Source organism: Lepus europaeus, chromosome 11 (genome assembly GCF_033115175.1).
Source record: "Lepus europaeus isolate LE1 chromosome 11, mLepTim1.pri, whole genome shotgun sequence".
Classification (NCBI taxonomy): domain Eukaryota; kingdom Metazoa; phylum Chordata; class Mammalia; order Lagomorpha; family Leporidae; genus Lepus; species Lepus europaeus.
In genome coordinates, this window is record NC_084837.1 from 26,073,498 (window position 1) to 26,092,594 (window position 19,097).

A 19,097-nucleotide genomic window follows, 5' to 3' on the forward strand; every position below is an offset into this window, starting at 1 on the left:
ATCTGCATTTGGTCACTGGTAAATGAACAAGTACTGACAGTGTATTTCAAGAGTTTATGAAACATGGGCTTTCAAAAATCATGAACTTTGGGGGCCGGCACCGTGGCTCACTTGGCTAATCCTCCAGATGCGGTGCCGGCATCCCATATGGGCACCGGGTTCTAGTCCCGGCTGCTCCTCTTCCAGTCCAGCTCTCTGCTGTGGCCCAGGAAGGCAGTGGAGGATGGCCCAAGTGCTTGGGCCCCTGCACCTGCGTGGGAGACCAGAAGGAAGCACCCGGCTCCTGGCTTCGGATCGGCGTAGCTCCGGCCGTAGCGGCCATTTGGGGGGTGAACCAACGGAAGGAAGACATTTCTCTCTGTCTCTCTGTCTAACTCTATCTGTCAAATTAAAAAAAAAAATCATGAACTTTGTTGTAAAAGGACTTTTGAAAAAAGCCTTCATTAAATGAAGGCCTGACCCTCGTGGGTAAAGAGTGATGATGGCACTGCGCTAAAAGATGTTTTCTAGAAAATCTTAGCTGACCTGGAGAAAAATGTGTGATTAGCGAAAAAGAAAAGTATTCGTGAGTGTTCAAGAGAACCATGTGACTACAAACCCTGTTAGTAAAATCCAAGTCAACTGGCACAAATCAGATGTTAAAAGTATCAATGAATTTCAGAGCACACAGTTACCTTTTTACAGCACTTACTTTAATTTCTGGTTGAAACCAAGTCTGTGTCTTTGTGTCAAACACGTGGACATCATTGTGCCATCCCCAGAAAATCTGCTCCTCCTAAAACAGAAATTTTAAAATGTCTAAAAGGTTTTACAATTTTTATTTTGTTAAAGGTTTAAAGCTTTTTTTCCCCCCTTTATTTGAGAGAAAGAGATAAACACATGCTCCCATCCACTGGTTCACTCTCCAAATTCCCACTGTAGCTGGGACCAAAGCCAGGAGCTGGGAATGCTACCCAGATGTCCCCTAGGGGTAGCAATGACGAAAACAACTTAAGCTATCACCTGCTGTCTCCCAGGGTTTGCATGGGTGGGAATCTGGAATCAGGACCTGGAGCCAGGAAAGGACACCAAGGGTCCTAACCAGCGATCTGAACCCTAGGGCAAACGTCCCCCATCGTTGTTACAGTTTTATTGCATATTTATGGGTAAAATTAAAACTCTTTACCAAAAAGGAAGTGAGCGCCCCTACACTGAGAAAGCCGTTGCTTCTATCAGGGCCCCACAAAGTGTGCTTCCAATACCACGTGCAGCAGCACCTGGTATGTGTTCTTCCCACACCACTGCCGGCAGTGAATCATAATTTTCATGTTCACATACCTTCGATTCTTTCAAAGCGCTGTGTCTTTTTAAATTGTGGAAGAAAAGAATGACATTTATCTTCTGAAATCTGTCTCCCTACAGCATATGCTCAGAACCTCATCTATGCCGTTAAAAACTTTAGGAGGCCATGGTTTCTGATTCTTTTTTCCAAAAAGTTCTACTCCATCAAGAAATTTGCTCTTACAGGTCCCAACCATGCTCCCTGTCTTTCTTATCCTCAGGGCCAAAATTCTTTGTCATCAAGGCTCAGATTTAGCAGTTACATTGTACATGGCATCCTCCAGGTTGCTGAAATCCTCTGTCAGTACTTGAGCTTTTCTCTGTGCCAGTTTTACATTCTGTTAGAAATACATCACTTGTTTTTGATAATGCATGGCAAGCAAGTCAAACAAATGCAATAAGTTACTTAGTTTATAACCTAAACAAACAAACAAACAAAAATCTACTTGTACAATAGAAACTTCAGGACATGTTCATTAGATTAATTAACTATACTAAAAAAAAGAACTTCATTTCACTAAGTAAAAATAATTAGCTATAGGGACTGGTGCTGTGGCACAGTAGGTTAAGTCTTCATGTGTGATGCTGACATCCCATACGGTTGTCAGTTCGTGTCCAAGCTGCTCCTTTTCTGATCCAGCTCTCTGCTTATGGCCTGGGAAAGCAGTGGAAGATGGCCCAAGTCCTTGGGTCCCTATACCCATGTGGGAGACCCGGAAGAAGCTCCTGGCTCCTGGTTTTGGCCTGGCCCAGCCCTGGCTTTTGTGGCCAACTGGGGAGTGAAGCAGCAGATGGAAGACCTGTCTCTCTCTCTCACTCTCTCTCTCTGTCTCTCTCTCTCTCCCTCTCCCTGCCTGTAACTCTACCTCTCAAATAAATAAATAAAAAATCTTTTTTAAAAATTAGCTATAAATAGTTAAAATTTATATTCTGAAAAATATCAGTAATACTTTAAATAACAAAGTTTTAAATATTTTTTAAAACCCCAAATCCACACGGAAACATGGAGAATTTTAAAAATGTCCATATACAAAGCAACACACATGAAATATACAGATTTGCATTAATAATTACAATAATAATATATACTAGTAGAAGGTAAAACTGAGTATCACGGAAGAGTTAGGGAGAAAACGGAGAGGAAACTCTACTGAAATTAGAGATACAGTGGACCTACATGGAAAGCATGGGTACCTATGGCTCAGGACTCCAGCAGCTAAAAGCCTACACACCAGTGTTGGAAAGTGAGGTGAAACAAGACCATAGCGGCCTAAACCACTTGTGAAAAAGCTGCAGGAAGAGCCTAGAGGGAACCCAGCTTGGAGCCCCGTTGGGGAGAGTGTACCAGCCAAACTAGAGGAGAAAAAAAAAAAAAAGGACATGATGGATACGTTTCTCTCTTCCCAATCACTTTACAATGGTATCCTGTAACAAGCCGATAGAGGAGGCACCATTTTAGACATATGTAACAGCTGTGCCAGCTCATGTCTGTGCACAGCAACCAGCCTAGTGTAGACTCCTGACCTTGGTGGGGAGAACTAACAGGGGGTTAGGAGCTCGTGACTCTGTGAGGCTTCTGTACTGGGACTGTGAAAAAACTGACCCCTACCTTATATCTTACACAGAAATCCACTCAACATTGATTAGAGATCTAAATCTATGACCTGACATCATCAAATTATTAGAGAACATTGGGGAAACCATACAAGACAATGGCACAAAGAGTTATTGGACCCCGAGGCACAGGCAGTCAAAGGCAAAATTAACAAATGCGATTACATCAAATTGAGAAGTTTTTGTACTGCAAAAGGAACAGTCAGGAAAGTGAAGAGGCAACTGACAGAATGGGAGAAATTATTTGCAAACTATGCAACTGATAAAGGATTAATAACCAGAATCTATAAAGAGATCAAGAAACTCCACAACAACAAAATAAACAACCCACTTAAGAGATGGGCCAAGGACCTAAACAGACATTTTTCAAAAGAGGAAATCCAAACAGTCAACAGACACAGTAAAAAATATTCAGGATCATTAGCCATCAGGGAAATACAAATCAAAACCACAGTGAGGTTTCACTTCACCCCAGTTAGAATGGCTTTCATACAGAAATCAACAAACAACAAATGCTGGCAAGGATGTGGAGAAAAAGGTACCCTAATTCACTGTTGGTGGGAATGCAAACTGGTAAAACCACTATGGAAGTCAGTTTGGAGATACCGCAGAAATCTGAATATAGTCCTACCATACGACATGGCCATCCCACTCCTCGGAATTTACCCAAGGGAAATTAAACTGGCAAATAAACTGGCCATCTGGGGAGTGAACCAGTCCAGGTTTATTGCAGCTCAATCCACAATAGCTAAGACATGGAATCAACCTCAATGCCTGTCAATGGAAGACTAGATAAAGAAATTATGGGATATGTATTCTATGGGATATTATACAGTGGTAAAAAAGAAAAAAAAAACAACTGAGATCTGGTCATTTGCAACAAAATGGATGAATCTGGAAAACATTATGCTGAGTGAAATAAGCCAGTCCCAAAGGGACAAATACCATATGTTCTCCCTGATCTGTGACAACTAACAGACACCTAAAAGGAAACCTGTAGAAATGAAATGGACACTATGAGAAGCAATGACTTGAACAGCCCTTGTCTTGAGTGTTGAGGAATAGTTTATTATTTTATTTTTTTACTATTTTCTTTTTCTACTTAATATCATTGGTTGAGCTCTTTACTTTACACAGAATTATCCATAGGTGTTTAAATCTAATTGAAAATAGATCCCAGTAAAAACTAAGAGTAGGAATAAGAGAGGGAGGAGATGTACAGTTCGGCACACATTCCCATGGACTTGCCCTTAAAGGTAAAGCTATGGCCGGCGCCGTGGCTTAACAGGCTAATCCTCCGCCTTGCGGCGCCGGCACACCGGGTTCTAGTCCCGGTCGGGGCACCGGATTCTATCCCGGTTGCCCCTCTTCCAGGCCAGCTCTCTGCTATGGCCCGGGAAGGCAGTGGAGGATGGCCCAAGTCCTTGGGCCCTGCACCCGCATGGGAGACCAGGAGAAGCACCTGGCTCCTGGCTTCGGATCAGCGAGATGCGCCGGCCGCAGCGGCCATTGGAGGGTGAACCAGCGGCAAAAAGGAAGACCTTCCTCTCTGTCTCTCTCTTTCACTATCCACTCTGCCTGTCAAAAGAAAAAAAAAAAAAGGTAAAGCTAAAAACCTGCCATGGGACTCCAAATCCCATTAAGCTGGGTGGTACTAATGCCACTTTATGTGTTAAAGTGATCATATTAAGTGTGTAACTGATCCTATAGATAGGATTAAGTGTCAAAGTGATCACATAAATAAGATCAAATGTCTGGTAATAACAATAGATTAAAAAGGTGAGAAAGTTCTAGCATGGGAAGCAGTCCACCCAGCAGACTCACAGAATGGAGAACGCCCTAAACAGCACTCTGACCTCGGAGTTAACCCTTAAGGCATTCGGATCTGGCTGAAAAGCCCAAGAAAGCAGTTCAGGCATGGAAAGCCAAGACACTGTGGCAAAAAATGATCTACATGAAGGATCTCTGTGAGAGAGATCTCAGTGGAAAGAAGGGGCCATCAAAGAAGGAGGTATTTTTTTCTGAAGGGAAGAGAGAACTTCCACTTTGATTATGGCCCTGTTTAAATAATGTCAGAGTTTATAGACTCAAGAGGCTTCCATAGCCCTGGCAGCTCATGACAAGAGCCTCAGGTGATCATTGACGTCATAAATAAGAGTGCCAATTGTTAAATCAACAACAGGAGTCACTATACACTTACTCCCCATGTAGAACCTCTGTCCTTAATGAGTTTTACTATGAGAATTCAATGTAAAACTTGTTTTCAAACAGTACTTGATATTTTGTGGGTGCAAATTGTGGAAATCTTTACTTAGTGTTGGTCTTCTGCATATAAAGTTAATTTAAGGGGCTGGTGCAGTGGTGCAGTAGGTTAATCTGCCTGAGGCACCGGCATGCTATATGGGCGCCAGTTCTAGTCCTGGTTGCTCCTCTTCTGATCCAGCTCTCTGCTGTATCCTGGGAGGGCAGTGGAGGATGGCCCAAGTGCTTGGGCCCCTGCACCCGCATGGGAGACGAGGAAGAAGCACCTGGCTTCGGATCAGCGCAGCTACGGCCATTGCAGCCATCTGGGGAGTGAACCAATGGAAGGAAGACTTTTCTCTCTGTCTCTCCCTCTCGCTGTCTATAACTCTACCTCTCAAATAAATAAATAAAAAATATTTTTAAAAATAGTTAATCTAAAATGAATCTTAATGAAGAATGGGATGAGAGAGGGAGGAGGAGGTAGGACAGGAGTAGGGGCAGTAGGGTGGAACTGCTATATTCCTAAAGCTATACCTATGAAATTTATATTCATTAAGTAAAAGCTTTCTAAAAAAAAGAAGGTAAAACTGAAAAGAGTTATTGTGCATCTTGATGGTGAGATCAATGACTATTTTACAGTTACCTTTTGAAAGAGTTTATTTTTATAATTCATGACTTCTTTCACTAATAATGATTTATTCTCCAACTAGCAAAAATAAGTAGGAAAAGTACCACCCCTATCAACTCACTGATTCTTATCCTGAAACAGCTCTGATCTAGTAACAGCTCCAGTGGACATATCTTTTTAAAAACAGCTACTGTGATGAAATATGAACAAAACTCTCTAGGGTTGTGCCAAAGCCTCCAGTTGTATAACAGAAGCAGGTCCAGGTGATCAATGATGTAAGAAAAGAAAGTATTATACCCAGCGCCATGAAGGCTAACACCCTTGGTGAAAGCTTCTCCCCCAGCTGGATCCAAATCTAACAGAGAAAACAGATTTTTTTAAATGTAGTGTCCATTACAGTAAATTGCTAACTGCTATAGTGAGAAACCCTTGAGACCTTGCTAAATTAGAGGAAAATGTAATTAGTCTCTTACCCAAGATGCATCATGAACATCAAAACAGTCTTGGAGTTCATTGTGTCTCCTATACCCGTAACCACCAAAATATATTAATCTGAAAAGATAAAAATAAAAAAATACACTTTAGGAGTTCTGCTTTCAATCCATTCATAAAAAATTCAAATAGATGCTTTCTTTTACCCTAACAACTAAAAAAAAAAATCTAAATTAATTACAAAATCAATGGGCTGAGAAAACATGGAGACCTAAAGCAGTCAGTTCCAGAAAGTGATGAGCTGTTAGTATAAGGAAAAGGACCTATGGCTGCTTTCACTCTTGGGGTAACAGCAGGAAGAGAATGAATTCAGTACACAGAGGGTTTGTAAAGAGAAACCACCCAAATCTTTAACAGTCACAGGCAGGCTGGTATGGCCAGGTAGGATCTTAAAAAATACCCAGGTGCAGAGCAGTTTGAGCCCACTCTGTCACTCCTTTACAGTCTTCAGAAAAGGTTCAGGGTCAGTCACCACTATCTGGGAGCAGTGGACAGCTGAACAAACTCCCTGAGGCAACCTGAACTTCCAAGCACTCAAGTTTGGGACTGGGCCTCAGAGTCATGCCAAACCTTTGTGCCACAGGGGATGGTGGCCTTCAAGGACAAAGGGAAGAGGTACAAGGCTGAAAGAGATCCAAGGTGTAGAAAGCATGAGGACTGGCCCAAAGACCTACCACCCAGGAAACCAAACATGGAGAAAGCTCTCATCATTTTGAGAAATGGGAACTCGGCTTTGAAAAACAGCTAAAAAAAAAATATCTAGAAAATTTACAGTGCTGAAATACAGGGCACTGGTGAAAGAAAGTTCAGCCTTAAAAATATCTGAAGTTGGTGGTAAACACAGTTAAAAAGCTGAACTACACGTCAAGAGCCTCGGGTGATCACTGACGTCATCATTAAGAGTGTCAGTTGTTAAATCAACAACAGGAGTCACTGTGCACTTCCTCCCCATGGTGGACCTCTGTCCTTAATGAGGTATACTATGAGAATTAATGGTAAAACTTGTCTTCAAACTGTACTTTATACTTTGTGTGTCTGTGTGGGTGCAAATAGTTGAAATCTCTACTTATCATAGAGTTGTTCTTCTGTATATAAAGTCAATTAAAAACGAATCTTAATGGAAAATGGAATGGGAGAGGAAGTAGGAGGTGGGATGGGAGTGGGGATGGGAGGGCAGGAACGGGGGGAAGAAACACTATATCCCTAAAAGCTGTACATACGAAATTTGTATTCATTAAATAAAAACCTTCCAAAAAAAAAAAAAAACTTGAACAAAGCCCACGCATAGATCAACTACAAATTAGACATCCTTGAGCCCCACTCTGGCAGCCTGAAACATGACCTGCCATGTAACTTTCTGGAGATAAAAATAATTTATTCCAATTTTACAGTTCTTTCATATAAAATGTCTAGCATATGATTAAAAATTACAAGATATATGAAAAGGCAACCCACCTCCCTCCTCCCCTACCCCGCTCTGTCTCTCTCTCACACACATGCACACACACACACACACAATAATCCATAACTGAGGAGTCAATATAAGCAGATTCAGAGTTGGCCCAAATATTTTTTAAAGATTTATTTATTTATTTTTAAAGATTTATTTATTTATTTTAAAGGTAGGGGTGCAGACAGGCAGAGAGAGAGAGAGAGAGAGAGGTCTTCCATCTGCTGGTTCACTCCCCAGATGGCTGCAATGGCTGGAGCTGGGCCGATCTGAAGCCGGGAGCCAAAGGCTTCTTCCACATCTCTCTCTCACTTGGGTGCAGGGGCCCAGGGACTTAGGCCATCTTCTACCATTTTCCCAGGCCATAGCAGAGAGCTGCATCAGAAGCAGAACAGCTGGGACTCAAACCAGCACCCATATGAGATGCTGGCACGGCAAGCAGTGGCTTTACCCACTATGCCACCAGCCTCTGGTCCAAATATTAGAATTATCAGAAAGAACCTTTAAAATCACTACAATAAAAATGCTAATAGATCTAGTGGAGAAAGGCAGACAATCTGCAGGAAGAAATGAGTAATTTAAGCAGAGCCATGGAGCCAAGACAGGGAAATAAATACAAATGATAAAAATGGAAAACATGATGTCAGAATGAAAGAATTATTTTGACAGGCTTAACAGTAAGTGGAATACAGCAATGGAAAAAAAACAATTAACTGTAAGTCAAGTCAGCAGTTCAATAAAAAAATATCCAAAAGGAGACAAAGCAAGATGGCAGCACTGCCAATGGAACATAATGATGCTATGGTAACAGATTCTAAATAAAAGGAGATTGATACAATGCTTGATAAATAATTCAAAAGAATGATTATACAATTGCTCAAAGAGACGCAGAGGGGCCTGTGTGGTGACACAGGGGGTTAAGTCACCACTTGCTGACACCGGCATCCCATGTCAGAGAACTGCTTTCAGTCCAAGTTGCTCCACTACTGATGCAGTTGGGAGGGAAATGGAAGATGGCCTAAGTGCTTGGGCCCCTGTCACCCATGTGGGAGAACAGGATGGAGTTCCTGGCTTCAGCCTGGCTCAGACCTGGCTGGTGTAGCCTTTTGGGGGAATGAATTAGCAGATGTAAGAGCACTCTCTCTCTCTTCTCTTCATCCCTCCCACCTTCCCTTTTTATCATTCTGTGTTTAAAAAAAAAAGCTTAAAAAAAAGAGATACAAGAGAACACTGAGAGTATGACAAAATAAAGAAAGCAATGCATGATATGACCAAAAAATTCAGAAAAGACACAGAGATCTTTTTTTAATGATTTATTTTATTTATTTGAAAGACAGAGCGAGAGGTAGAGACAGAGAGAGAGAGAGGTCTTCCATCCGCTGGTTCACTCCCCAAATGGCTGCAATGGCCGGAGCTGAAGCCAGGGGCCAGGAGCTTCCTCCAAGTCTCCCATGCGGGTGCAGGGGCCCAAAGACTTGGGCCATCCCCCACTGCTATCCCAGGCCACAGCAGAGAGTTGGATTGGAAGAGGAGCAGCCAGGACTAGAACCGGTGCCCATGTGGGATGGTGGCGCTTCAGGCCAGAGCTTTAACCCACTGCGCCACTGTGCCACAGCGCCAGCCCCAACACAGAGATCTTGAAAAAGAACTAAGGGGCTGGTGTTGTGGTGTAGTGGGTTAAACCACTGCCTGCAGCGCTGGCATCCCACATGGGTGCCAGTTCGAGTCCCAGCTGCTCCACTTCCTATCCAGCTCTCTGTTAATGTTCTTGGGAAAGCAGTGGAAGATGGTCCAAGTTCTTGAACCCCTGTACCCACGTGGGAAACCTGGATGAAGCCCCTGGCTCCTGGATTCCACCAGATCCAACCCAGCCATTGTGGTCATTTGGGCAGCAAACCAGTGGAATGGAGACTTCTCTTTCTCTCTGCCTCTGCCTCTCCCTCTCTGTAACTCTACCTTTCAAATAATAAGTAAATCTTTAAAAATTATAAGAAAAAGAACCAAACAGAAATATTTGAAATTAAAAGTTACTCTATCAAATAAAAAATATAGTTGAAAGCCTCAACAACATACTAAATCAATAAGAAAGCATGGAAGACAGGTCTTTTGAAATATCATAGTCAGACAAAAAAGAAAGAAAGACAATAAGATTTTTTTGAAAGATTCGTTTTATTTATTTATTTTTTTAGATTTATTTATTTGAGGCAGGCGCTGTGCCTCACTAGGTTAATCCTCCACCTGCGGCGCCGGCACCCCAGGTTCTAGTCCCAGTCGGGGCGCTGGATTCTGTTCTGGTTGCTCCTCTTCCAGGCCAGCTCTCTGCTGTGGCCTGGGAAGGCAGTGGAGGATGGCCCAAGTGCTTGGGCCCTGCACCAGCGGATGGAAGACCTTGTTTCTCTCTCTCTCTGCCACCGCCCCCCCCACTGACCCCCGCCCCTGGCTCTCTGTAACTCTGCCTTTCAAATAAATAAGATAGAAGATTCAAAAAAATAAATAATGAAAAAGAAAAAAATGGTTTTATGTACAAGTAGGGGATGAGGACAGTGTGCATGGAGACAGAAATGGGAAACACATCTTTCAATGTACACTTCAAAGCATGATTTCAATTTTTGACCCACGTGAATGAGTCACCTATTCAAAAAGTTAAATTAGGTAATCAATAAGTTAGTGCAAAAGAAAAGCAAAGAGTTGCTCCCACTTTTACGTCACGGTTCTGATCCAGGGTTCAGAACTGCTATTACTTTTCACATCAAGAAAGGAGTGTGATCACATCTTGGAAGAAATCTCATCCTTCCAACTTTTCTGTTTGGGCCAAAAGCTCTCATGCTCATTTAACTGTAACTCACGTAGTAAGTGCGGCTGCCGTCTTACCTGTCTTTATATACCCAGCAGGAAAGTTTATCCCGTGGCGTTGGTGGTTGTCCTGCAAAGCTGCTGAGTTTTTCCCAAAGGTAGGTTCCATCTCTTGTTCTCAAATTAACAAAATAAAGCTTTTAAAAGACGAGAACATGATTAGCATGCAAAGCATCTGCAAATTAAATATACATCAGAGGAATTTGTAATCCATAAATGGATACTATTACGTCTCTTTTTATTAGGTAAAATTTTTACCTATACAAATTAAAAAGTGTAGAATTAATGAAAATGAGACAGTGTTTTAGAAGCAGAAATGGTATACAAAACACAGGAAAAGGAGCATTGCCCATGACAACTTGTCCTAGGAGTATAAATTAAGGATGCAGAAAGACACAGAAAAAGACAAGAACAATGCAAGAGAATTGCTGCATTTCACTCTCTCTTTAAAATCTTGGAATTATAAACTTAAAATGTTCTACATATATCTTCTTGAAATATTCACAAAGTTGTGGGGCCAGCGCTGTGGCGTAGCGGGTAAAACCACTGCTTGCAGCGCCGGCATCCCACATGTGCGCCAGTTCGAATCCCAGCTGTGCCAATTTCAAACCTGCTCCCTGCTACTGCGCATGGGAAAGCAGTGGAGGATGGCCCAAGTCCTTGAGCCCCTGCATCCACGCGGGAGACCTGGATGAAGCTCCTGGCTCCTGGCTTCCGCCTGGCCCAACCCTGGCTGTTGCGGCCATCTGAGGAGCGAACCAGTAGATGGAAGATCTCTCTCTCTCTCTGTCTCTCCCTCTCTGTAACTCTGCTTTCAAATAAAATAAATAAATCTTTAAAAGAATTCATGAGGTTGCGAGACAAAGTGATGCATTCAATAGGCCATTCATCGTGCACGCTCCTGAATGAAAAGGAAGCATTACTCTGTTGCTGTATCCTTGGTCATCGTATCCTCCAAACACGTACAGCTTTCCGTGGATGCAAGCACCACAGCTTCCTGACATGGAGGCAGGCAGTTCTCCTTCCATGAGGTGCATGCTCCTGCAGCAAGAACAAGATGGAATACGTGACTTTTCCAGAAGAGCCAACGAACATTCCCTTCACATTCCGTGGTCACTGTTTTCAGGGAATGTTGCCACTGCCAACTACAATCAGAGTGCAATGGGCACCAGTGCTGGGAAACACTCTAAGATGCAGGGAAACACTTTTCAATCTGCAAGGATTTAAAAACAAAACAAAACAAAAAAAACCACAAAATTTTCCATACATGCCACTGGAACTCAGAATGTAATACCAAAGCCTTCGGTGACAGTGTTGGTGTTAAGAGGAACCATTAAAGAGCATGAAGAACAGCAGAAGCAAAGAGCCACAGAGAGGGGATCACTGAAAGAAATGGAAATGGAGGCTTCTTCACGTTGCAGGGTGCTCTAGGTCTGATCTCAAACCTCCTGTGGTTTACAAAATCATTTAGAATAGACAGTAAAATCAGAGATACTCTGCAATTTAAAATGACTTACCACAACCCACTATCAATATCATAGGTCCAAATTTCATCATTAGGCAAATATACTTCATTGTCTTCAATAGACTAAAAATATAGAATACATAAAGTTATTCATTACAGAGTCATAATTAAACAGTTTCTCAAGAGGAGAAAAATTACAATGAAAACACTGCAAAACGCAAAATTATGCTCCAAGATTTTTTTTCAATATAAAATAAGGCAAGTGAAGGTTCTCTAAGAGAAAAATGAGGAAAAAATAAACTTTAGAACTGTAAATACCAAGTACATGAATCTCAACAAAAAGACTCCTGACAGTTAAACATTGAAAAGGAACTTTGAGTAAGGTAAAATAGCAAAACCATAGTATTTGCAGCAGGCTATTAAAGACAATAAAGAAGCAAAAGAAAAAAACATTAAAAAGGGTAATACATTTTGGGTACAGGGAAATGAAAGAAATTTTTAAAGATAATTTTAAAGAGAGATAGGAAAGGATAACAATCTTATTCAAGTTGAAAAAACATATGGGTTGGGGATGGAGCTGTGGCACAGTGGGTTAACGTCCTAGCCTGAAGCACCGGCATCCCATATGGGCGCCGGTTCTAGTCCTGGCTGCTCCACTTTCGATCTAGCTCTTTGCTATGGCCTGAGATAGCAGTAGAAGATGGCCCAAGTCCTTGGGCCCCTGCACCCACGTGGGAGACCTGGAAGAAGCTCCTGGCTCCTGGCTTTGGATCGGCACAGCTCGGGCTGTTGCGGCCATCTGGGGAGTGAATCATTAGACAGAAGACCTCTCTTTCTCTCTGCCTTTCCTCTCTCTGTGTAACTCTTTCAAATAAATAAATAGATCTTAAAAAGAAAGAAAGAAAGAAAGAAAAAAACACATGGGATAAAGCAAGTCCTTACATAAATTTGTCATGATTTATTGAAATCTATGAAACAATTTGGGGGCTGGCACTGTGGCGTACTGGGTAAAGCTGATGCCTGCAGTGCCGGCATCCCTTATGGGTGCCAGTTCGAGTCCTGGCTGTTCCACTTCCAATCCAGCTCTCTGCTATATCCTGAGAAAGCAGCAGAAGGAAAGATGGTCTAAGTCCTTGGGCCCCTGCAACCACATAGGAGACCTGGAAGAAGTTCCTGGTTCCTGGCTTCGGATCGGCGTGGCTCCGGCCATTGTGGCCAATTGGGGAGTGAACCAACCAGCAGATGGAAGACCTTTTCTCTCTCTCTCTCTCTCTCTGTCTCTCTGCCTCTCCTTCACTATCTGTATAACTCTGACTTTCAAGTAAATAAATAAATAAATAAATCTTTTAAAAAAGGAAAACACATTAAAAAACAATTTTAAAAAGCCAGCTAGTTTTTTAAAAAGCAGCTTAGGAATTTCTAAAAGTATATGATACATAAATTACATGCCTAGTAAATTTTGCTGTTCCTTATTACCACGGTAAATTACAAAAACACTATATTAACTACTCTCTTTTCACACATACATAAAATCCACTACATTAATTATAGGAACCATTCACTTATGTCAATCAAACAATCGTATTAGATGGTCATGTAAGCAATTCAGAAGAAGAAAGGAAGTTGCTTGTAGGAGTCTAAGGATGAATGGCATCAGATCCAGCAGCCCCATGTGTACACGTTTCCAAAATAAATATTATGCAAATGAGTTGTCACTATTCTGAAGCTCCTTCCACAGTTCTCTACTGCTCTTGGCACAGTCTAAAATTCTTAGGGCTCTATACTGTGTGGTATGTTAAGGTAGCTGCTGTCCCTCCAATCCTCAACATGCCTTTCATTGATTAAGCCCCAGTCGTCTTACAGTTCCTAAACCTCTCTAATTCCTTGCTGTGATACAGCCTCATCCTCACTTGTCTCTCTTCTTAGAATGCTCTTTCAGGGGCCTGGGTTGTGGTATAATGGGTTAAACCACCACCCTGTGACACCAGTGTCCCATCTGGGCACCAGTCTGAGTCCTGGCTGCTCCCCTTCTGATCCAACTCCCTGCTAATCCTCCTGGGGAAGAAGCAGAAGAAGGCCCAAGTCCTTGGGCCCCTGCACCCGTGTGGGAGAATTGTGGCTCCTGGCTTCAGTGTGAAGATACGGAGAAAGACAGGAGCAAGCCCCATCCATTATACTGAGACAAAATGGAGGGGCCGGCGTTGTGGCGTAGCAAGTAAAGCTGCCGCCTGCGATGCCAGCATCCCATACTGGCACCAGTTTGAGACCTGGCTGCTCCACTTCTGATCCAGCTCTCTGCTGTGGCCTGGGAAAGCAGTAGAAGATGGCCCAAGTCCTTGGGCCCCTGCACTGGCATTTGGGGATCTAGAAGAAGCTCCTGGCTCCTGGCTTTGGATCAGCACAGCTCCGGTTGTTGCAGCCAATTGCAGAGTGAACCAGTGGATGGAAGACCTCTCTCTCTACCTCTCCTTCTATCTCTGTAACTCTGCTTTTCAAATAAATAAATAAATAAATAAATATTTTAAAGAAAAAGACAAAACAGAGAGAATGAAGAGGCAATTTTGAAGAGACAAAGCTGAGAGTTTTGCAAAACTGTTAAAAAGCCATCTCTCCAACTCTTTCAAATAAATAACTTTAAAAAAAAGTCGTCAATTCTGACATCCAGGTATTCCTAACAAGTTCCAAGAAGGATACATAGAAATACACACCTAGATACTTGATAGTAAAACTGCAGAACCTCAAAGAAAAAGAGATTCTTCCAAACAACTAGAGAAAACATAGACCATCTTCAAAGCAGACAATGACTGCATTCTCACAACAACACTACAAGGCTGAATAATCTTAGAATGTGTGCTCAAGAAAGCTCCTAGCAACCCAGAATTTTATACCCAGGGAAAATACCTTCTAAGAACTCAGGTGAAATAAATAAATAATGAGTAAAATCTGAGAGAGTGGACCAATGACAGTATCTCAAATAAGGAAATTCTAACGGATGTATTACTACAGGCAAAAGGAAAACAATGCCAAAGATCTGAAATGCAACAAGGAAGGGTATGATAAGACATTAAAAAATATGTAGGTAAATATAAACATTTTAAAAAGTGATAAACTATTTTTTGATATCCACCTTGAGAAGAAGAACAGGATATTACTAACTAGGGAAAGGAGTGAGTAGACTTAAAATTTTCTGGGACCAGAGTTGTGGTGCAGTGGGTTAAGCCACCATCTGAAATGCCAGAATCCCATATGGGCACCAGTTCCAGTCCTGGCTGCTCTACTTCTGATCCAGCCCCCTGCTAATGTGCCTGGGAAAGCAGCAGAAGATGGCCCAAGTGCTTGGCGCCCTATCACCCACAAGGCAAACCTGTATGGAGTTCCAGGCTCCTGGCTTTGGCCTGGTCCAGCCCTAGTTGTGGCCATTTAGGGGGTGAACCAGCAGATGGAAGATCTCTCTGCCATTTCTTCTCTCTCTAACTCTGCTTGTAAAAAAAACAATTTTTTTTCTCTTAAGGGGCTTGAACTATATGGGAAGACACTGTCTAACTTTGAATACTATAAAGTGTTCATAAAGTGTTCATGTTGAAATAAGGTGGTTACCAGCCAACTAAAAGCAAATAATGATTTCTCTAAAAGCAAAGAGAAAAAAAAAAAAAAAACAGAAAAAGAACAAACAAAAAAGTTCTCAAACAACTCTTAATTCATATACACACAAAATTGTAGTCCAGGCCGGCGCTGTGGCTCACTAGGCTAATCCTCCGCCTGCAGCGCCAGCACCCCGGGTTCTAGTCTCGGTTGGGGCGCCGGTTCCATCCCGGTTGCTCCTCTTCCAGTCCAGCTCTCTACTGTGGCCGGGAAGGCAGTGGAGGATGGCCCAGGTCACTGGGCCCTGCACCCGCATGGGAGACCAGGAGAAGCCGCTGGCTCCTGGCTTCGGATCCGTCGCAGCGCGTTGGCCATAGCGGCCACCTGGGATGAATCAACAGAAGGAAGACCTTTCTCTCTGTCTCTCTCTCTCACTGTCTAACTCTGCCTGTCACAAAAAAAAAAAAAAAAAGTAGTCCAAAAATGCAATATACAGTGCCAAAGGCAGAAACTAACAACTCAATAGCTAGAGTGAGAGATTTTAATAACTGTTGCATAATTTCAGAATAAGAAATCAAAATAACAATAAAAACACAGGAGATTTTAAACAATACCATCAGCAAGACTGATAAAAGTGATACATAAGGCCGGCGCCTGGGCTCACTAGGCTAATCCTCCGCATACGGCACCGGCACCCCAGGTTCTAGTCCTGGTTGGGGCGCCGGGTTCTGTCCCGGCTGCTCCTCTTCCAGTCCAGCTCTCTGCTGTGGCCCGGGAGTACAGTGGAAGATGGCCCAGGTCTTTGGGCCCTGCACCCCATGGGAGACCAGAAGAAGCACCTGGCTCCTGCCTTCGGATCAGCGCAGCGCGCCGGCCATAGTGGCCATTTGGGGGGTGAACCAATGGAAAGGAAACCTTTCTCTCTGTCTCTCTCTCTCTCTCACTGTCTAACTCTGCCTGTCAAAAACAAAACAAAACAAAACAAAAAAACTTGAGGTTAGGGGGCCAGCACTGTGGTGCAGGGGTTTAAAGCCCCGGCCTGAACGCTGGCATCTCATATGGCCGCTTGGTTTCTCCTCTTCTGATCCAGCTCTCTGCTATGGCCTGGGGAAGCAGTAGAAGATGGCCCAAGTCCTCGGGCCCCTGCACCCACCTGGGAGACCCGGAAGAAGCTCCTGGCTCCTGGCTTCAGATTGGCTCAGCTCCGGCCGTTGCGGCCAATTGGGGAGTGAACCAGCGGATGGAAGACCTCTCTCTCTCTCCCTCTCTGTGTAACTCTTTCAAATAAATAAAATAAATCTTAAAAAAAAAAAACAAAAAAAAACTTGAGGTTAAGATGTTTGGCTCAGTGATTAAGTTGCCACTTGTGCTGCCCACACCCCATTCTGAAGTGCCAGGACGCTCTGCTTCCAATTCCAGTTTCCTCCTAATTCATGGCCAGGAGACAGCAGATGATGGCTCAAGTACTTTGGTCTCTAGTACCCATGTAAGAGACCTGGATTGAATTCGGGGCTCTCGGCTTCAGTCTGGCCCAGTATAATATTTTATAATGGCCCAGCCCTGGCTCTTAAATGCATTAGGAAACAAACCAGCAGAGAGGAGATCTCTTATCTTCTCTGCCAGTCTTTGTGCTTCTGTGTGTATGTGTGTGTGTCATTCAAATAAAAAATATATATATAAAAAACAAAAAATTAGAAATCCAGAAAAAAATACTTGAAGGTTATAGTTAAGTAGGCACTTAGAAGAAGAAAATTTATAAGCCAGCGCCGTGGCTTAACAGGCTAATCCCCCGCCTTGCGGCGCCGGCACACCAGGTTCTGGTCCCGCTTGGGGCGCCGGATTCTATCCTGGTTGCCCCTCTTCCAGGCCAGCTCTCTGCTATGGCCCGGGAAGGCAGTGGAGGATGGGCCAAGTGCTTGGGCCCTGCACCCGCATGGGAGACCAGGAGAAGCACCTGGCTCCTGCCTTTGGATCAGCGTGGTGCGCCAGCCGCAGCGGCCATTAGAGGGTGAACCAACGGCAAAAGGAAGACCTTTCTCTCTGTCTCTCTCTCTCTCACTATCCACTCTGCCTGTCAATAAATAAATAAATAAAAGAATTTTAAATATGACAATATTTATAAATATGTGGTGTGGAGGAACTGTTGAAATTCTCTTTCATTCTCTTCAGGATAGACTCAACAAGTTATTTGTAGTTGTGATTGTGTTTATTTCAATTTCAGAGTATAGTAGCTATATTAAAGATTAACTAATTGGTCTCACTGAAGCCAACAGAGAACTAGCTGTTGTGTTTTTTCTTCACTGATAAATAAAATACAGAAAAAAATTTAGTTACATCTGGAGGAAGATTTTAAAAATGAATTTAATTCCTTTAATACACTTGGGATTTTCAAAATTTTTCCATCTCAGTTTTCTGAATTTGTGTTGTTGAATTTGTGTTGTATTTCATGTTAAGTTACCAACACTGTTGGAAAAAAATTATTTAACATCCTTAAAAAATTAAAAGTAGAGCTACCCTATGATTCTGCACTCCCATAACCAGGTATATATCCAAAAGAGAAGAAATTAGTATGTCAAAGAAACACCTGCACCACCACATTATTGTAGCACTCTGCACAACAGCCAAGATGTAAAATCTGTCTACGTGCTCATCCAGAAATAAAATAAAGAATATGTTAGGGGCTGGTGCTGTGGCATAGTGGGTTAAGCTGCTGCCTTCAATGCCAACATCCAATATGGGCACCAGTTCAAGTCGCAGCTGCTCCACTTTGGATCTAGCTCCCTGCTAATGTGTCTGGGAAAACAGTGGAGGACAGCCCAAGTGCTTGGGCCCCTGTACCCAGGTGGGAGACCTAGAAGAAGCTCCTGTCTTCAGCCTGGCTCAGCCCTGGCTGTTGTGGCCATTTGGATAGTAAATCAATGGATGGAAGATCGATCTCTCTTTCTCTAACTCTTTCAAATAAATTTAAATACATATATTAATAAAAAAAATAAAAAGAATATGCGGTGGGCCAGTGCCGTGGCTCACTTGGTTAATCCTCCGCCTGCGGCGCCGGCATCCCATATGGGCACTGGGTTCTAGTCCCGGTTGCCCCTCTTCCAGTCCAGCTCTCTACTGTGGCCTGGGAAGGCAGTGGAGGATGGCCCAAGTGCTTGGGCTCTGCACTCGCATGGGAGACTGGGAGGAAGTACCTGGCTCCTGGCTTCAGATAGGCACAGCACACCTGCCATAGTGGCCATTTTGGGGGGTGAACCAACGGAAGGAAGACTTTCTCTCTGTCTCTCTCTCTAACTCTGCCTGTCCAAAAAAAAAAAAAAAAAAAAAAAAAAAAAAAAAAAGAATATGTGGCATACACACACGCACACACACACACACCACCAGAATACTATTCAGCCATAAAAAATGATAAAATGGCCCTAGGGGTTGTGAGCATTTGGGGAATGAACCAG

At 43.0% G+C, this 19,097-nt stretch overlaps 1 protein-coding gene across 7 annotated transcripts in view; it reads right to left on the reverse strand.

Annotated features, from left to right (window-relative positions):
* Positions 1-19,097, reverse strand: part of KLHDC1 (kelch domain containing 1) — a 64,291-nt gene that overhangs the window by 31,462 nt on the left and 13,732 nt on the right. For all 7 annotated transcript variants that reach the window (XM_062205178.1, XM_062205177.1, XM_062205176.1 and 4 more), the window contains exons 2-6: positions 12,119-12,189; positions 11,525-11,642; positions 10,620-10,738; positions 6,280-6,358; positions 692-775 (exon numbers count right to left, since the gene is read on the reverse strand). In XM_062205178.1, coding sequence (XP_062061162.1) covers positions 692-775; positions 6,280-6,358; positions 10,620-10,738; positions 11,525-11,642; positions 12,119-12,189 — 471 coding nt within the window. The remainder of the gene's footprint in view (positions 1-691; positions 776-6,279; positions 6,359-10,619; positions 10,739-11,524; positions 11,643-12,118; positions 12,190-19,097) is intronic.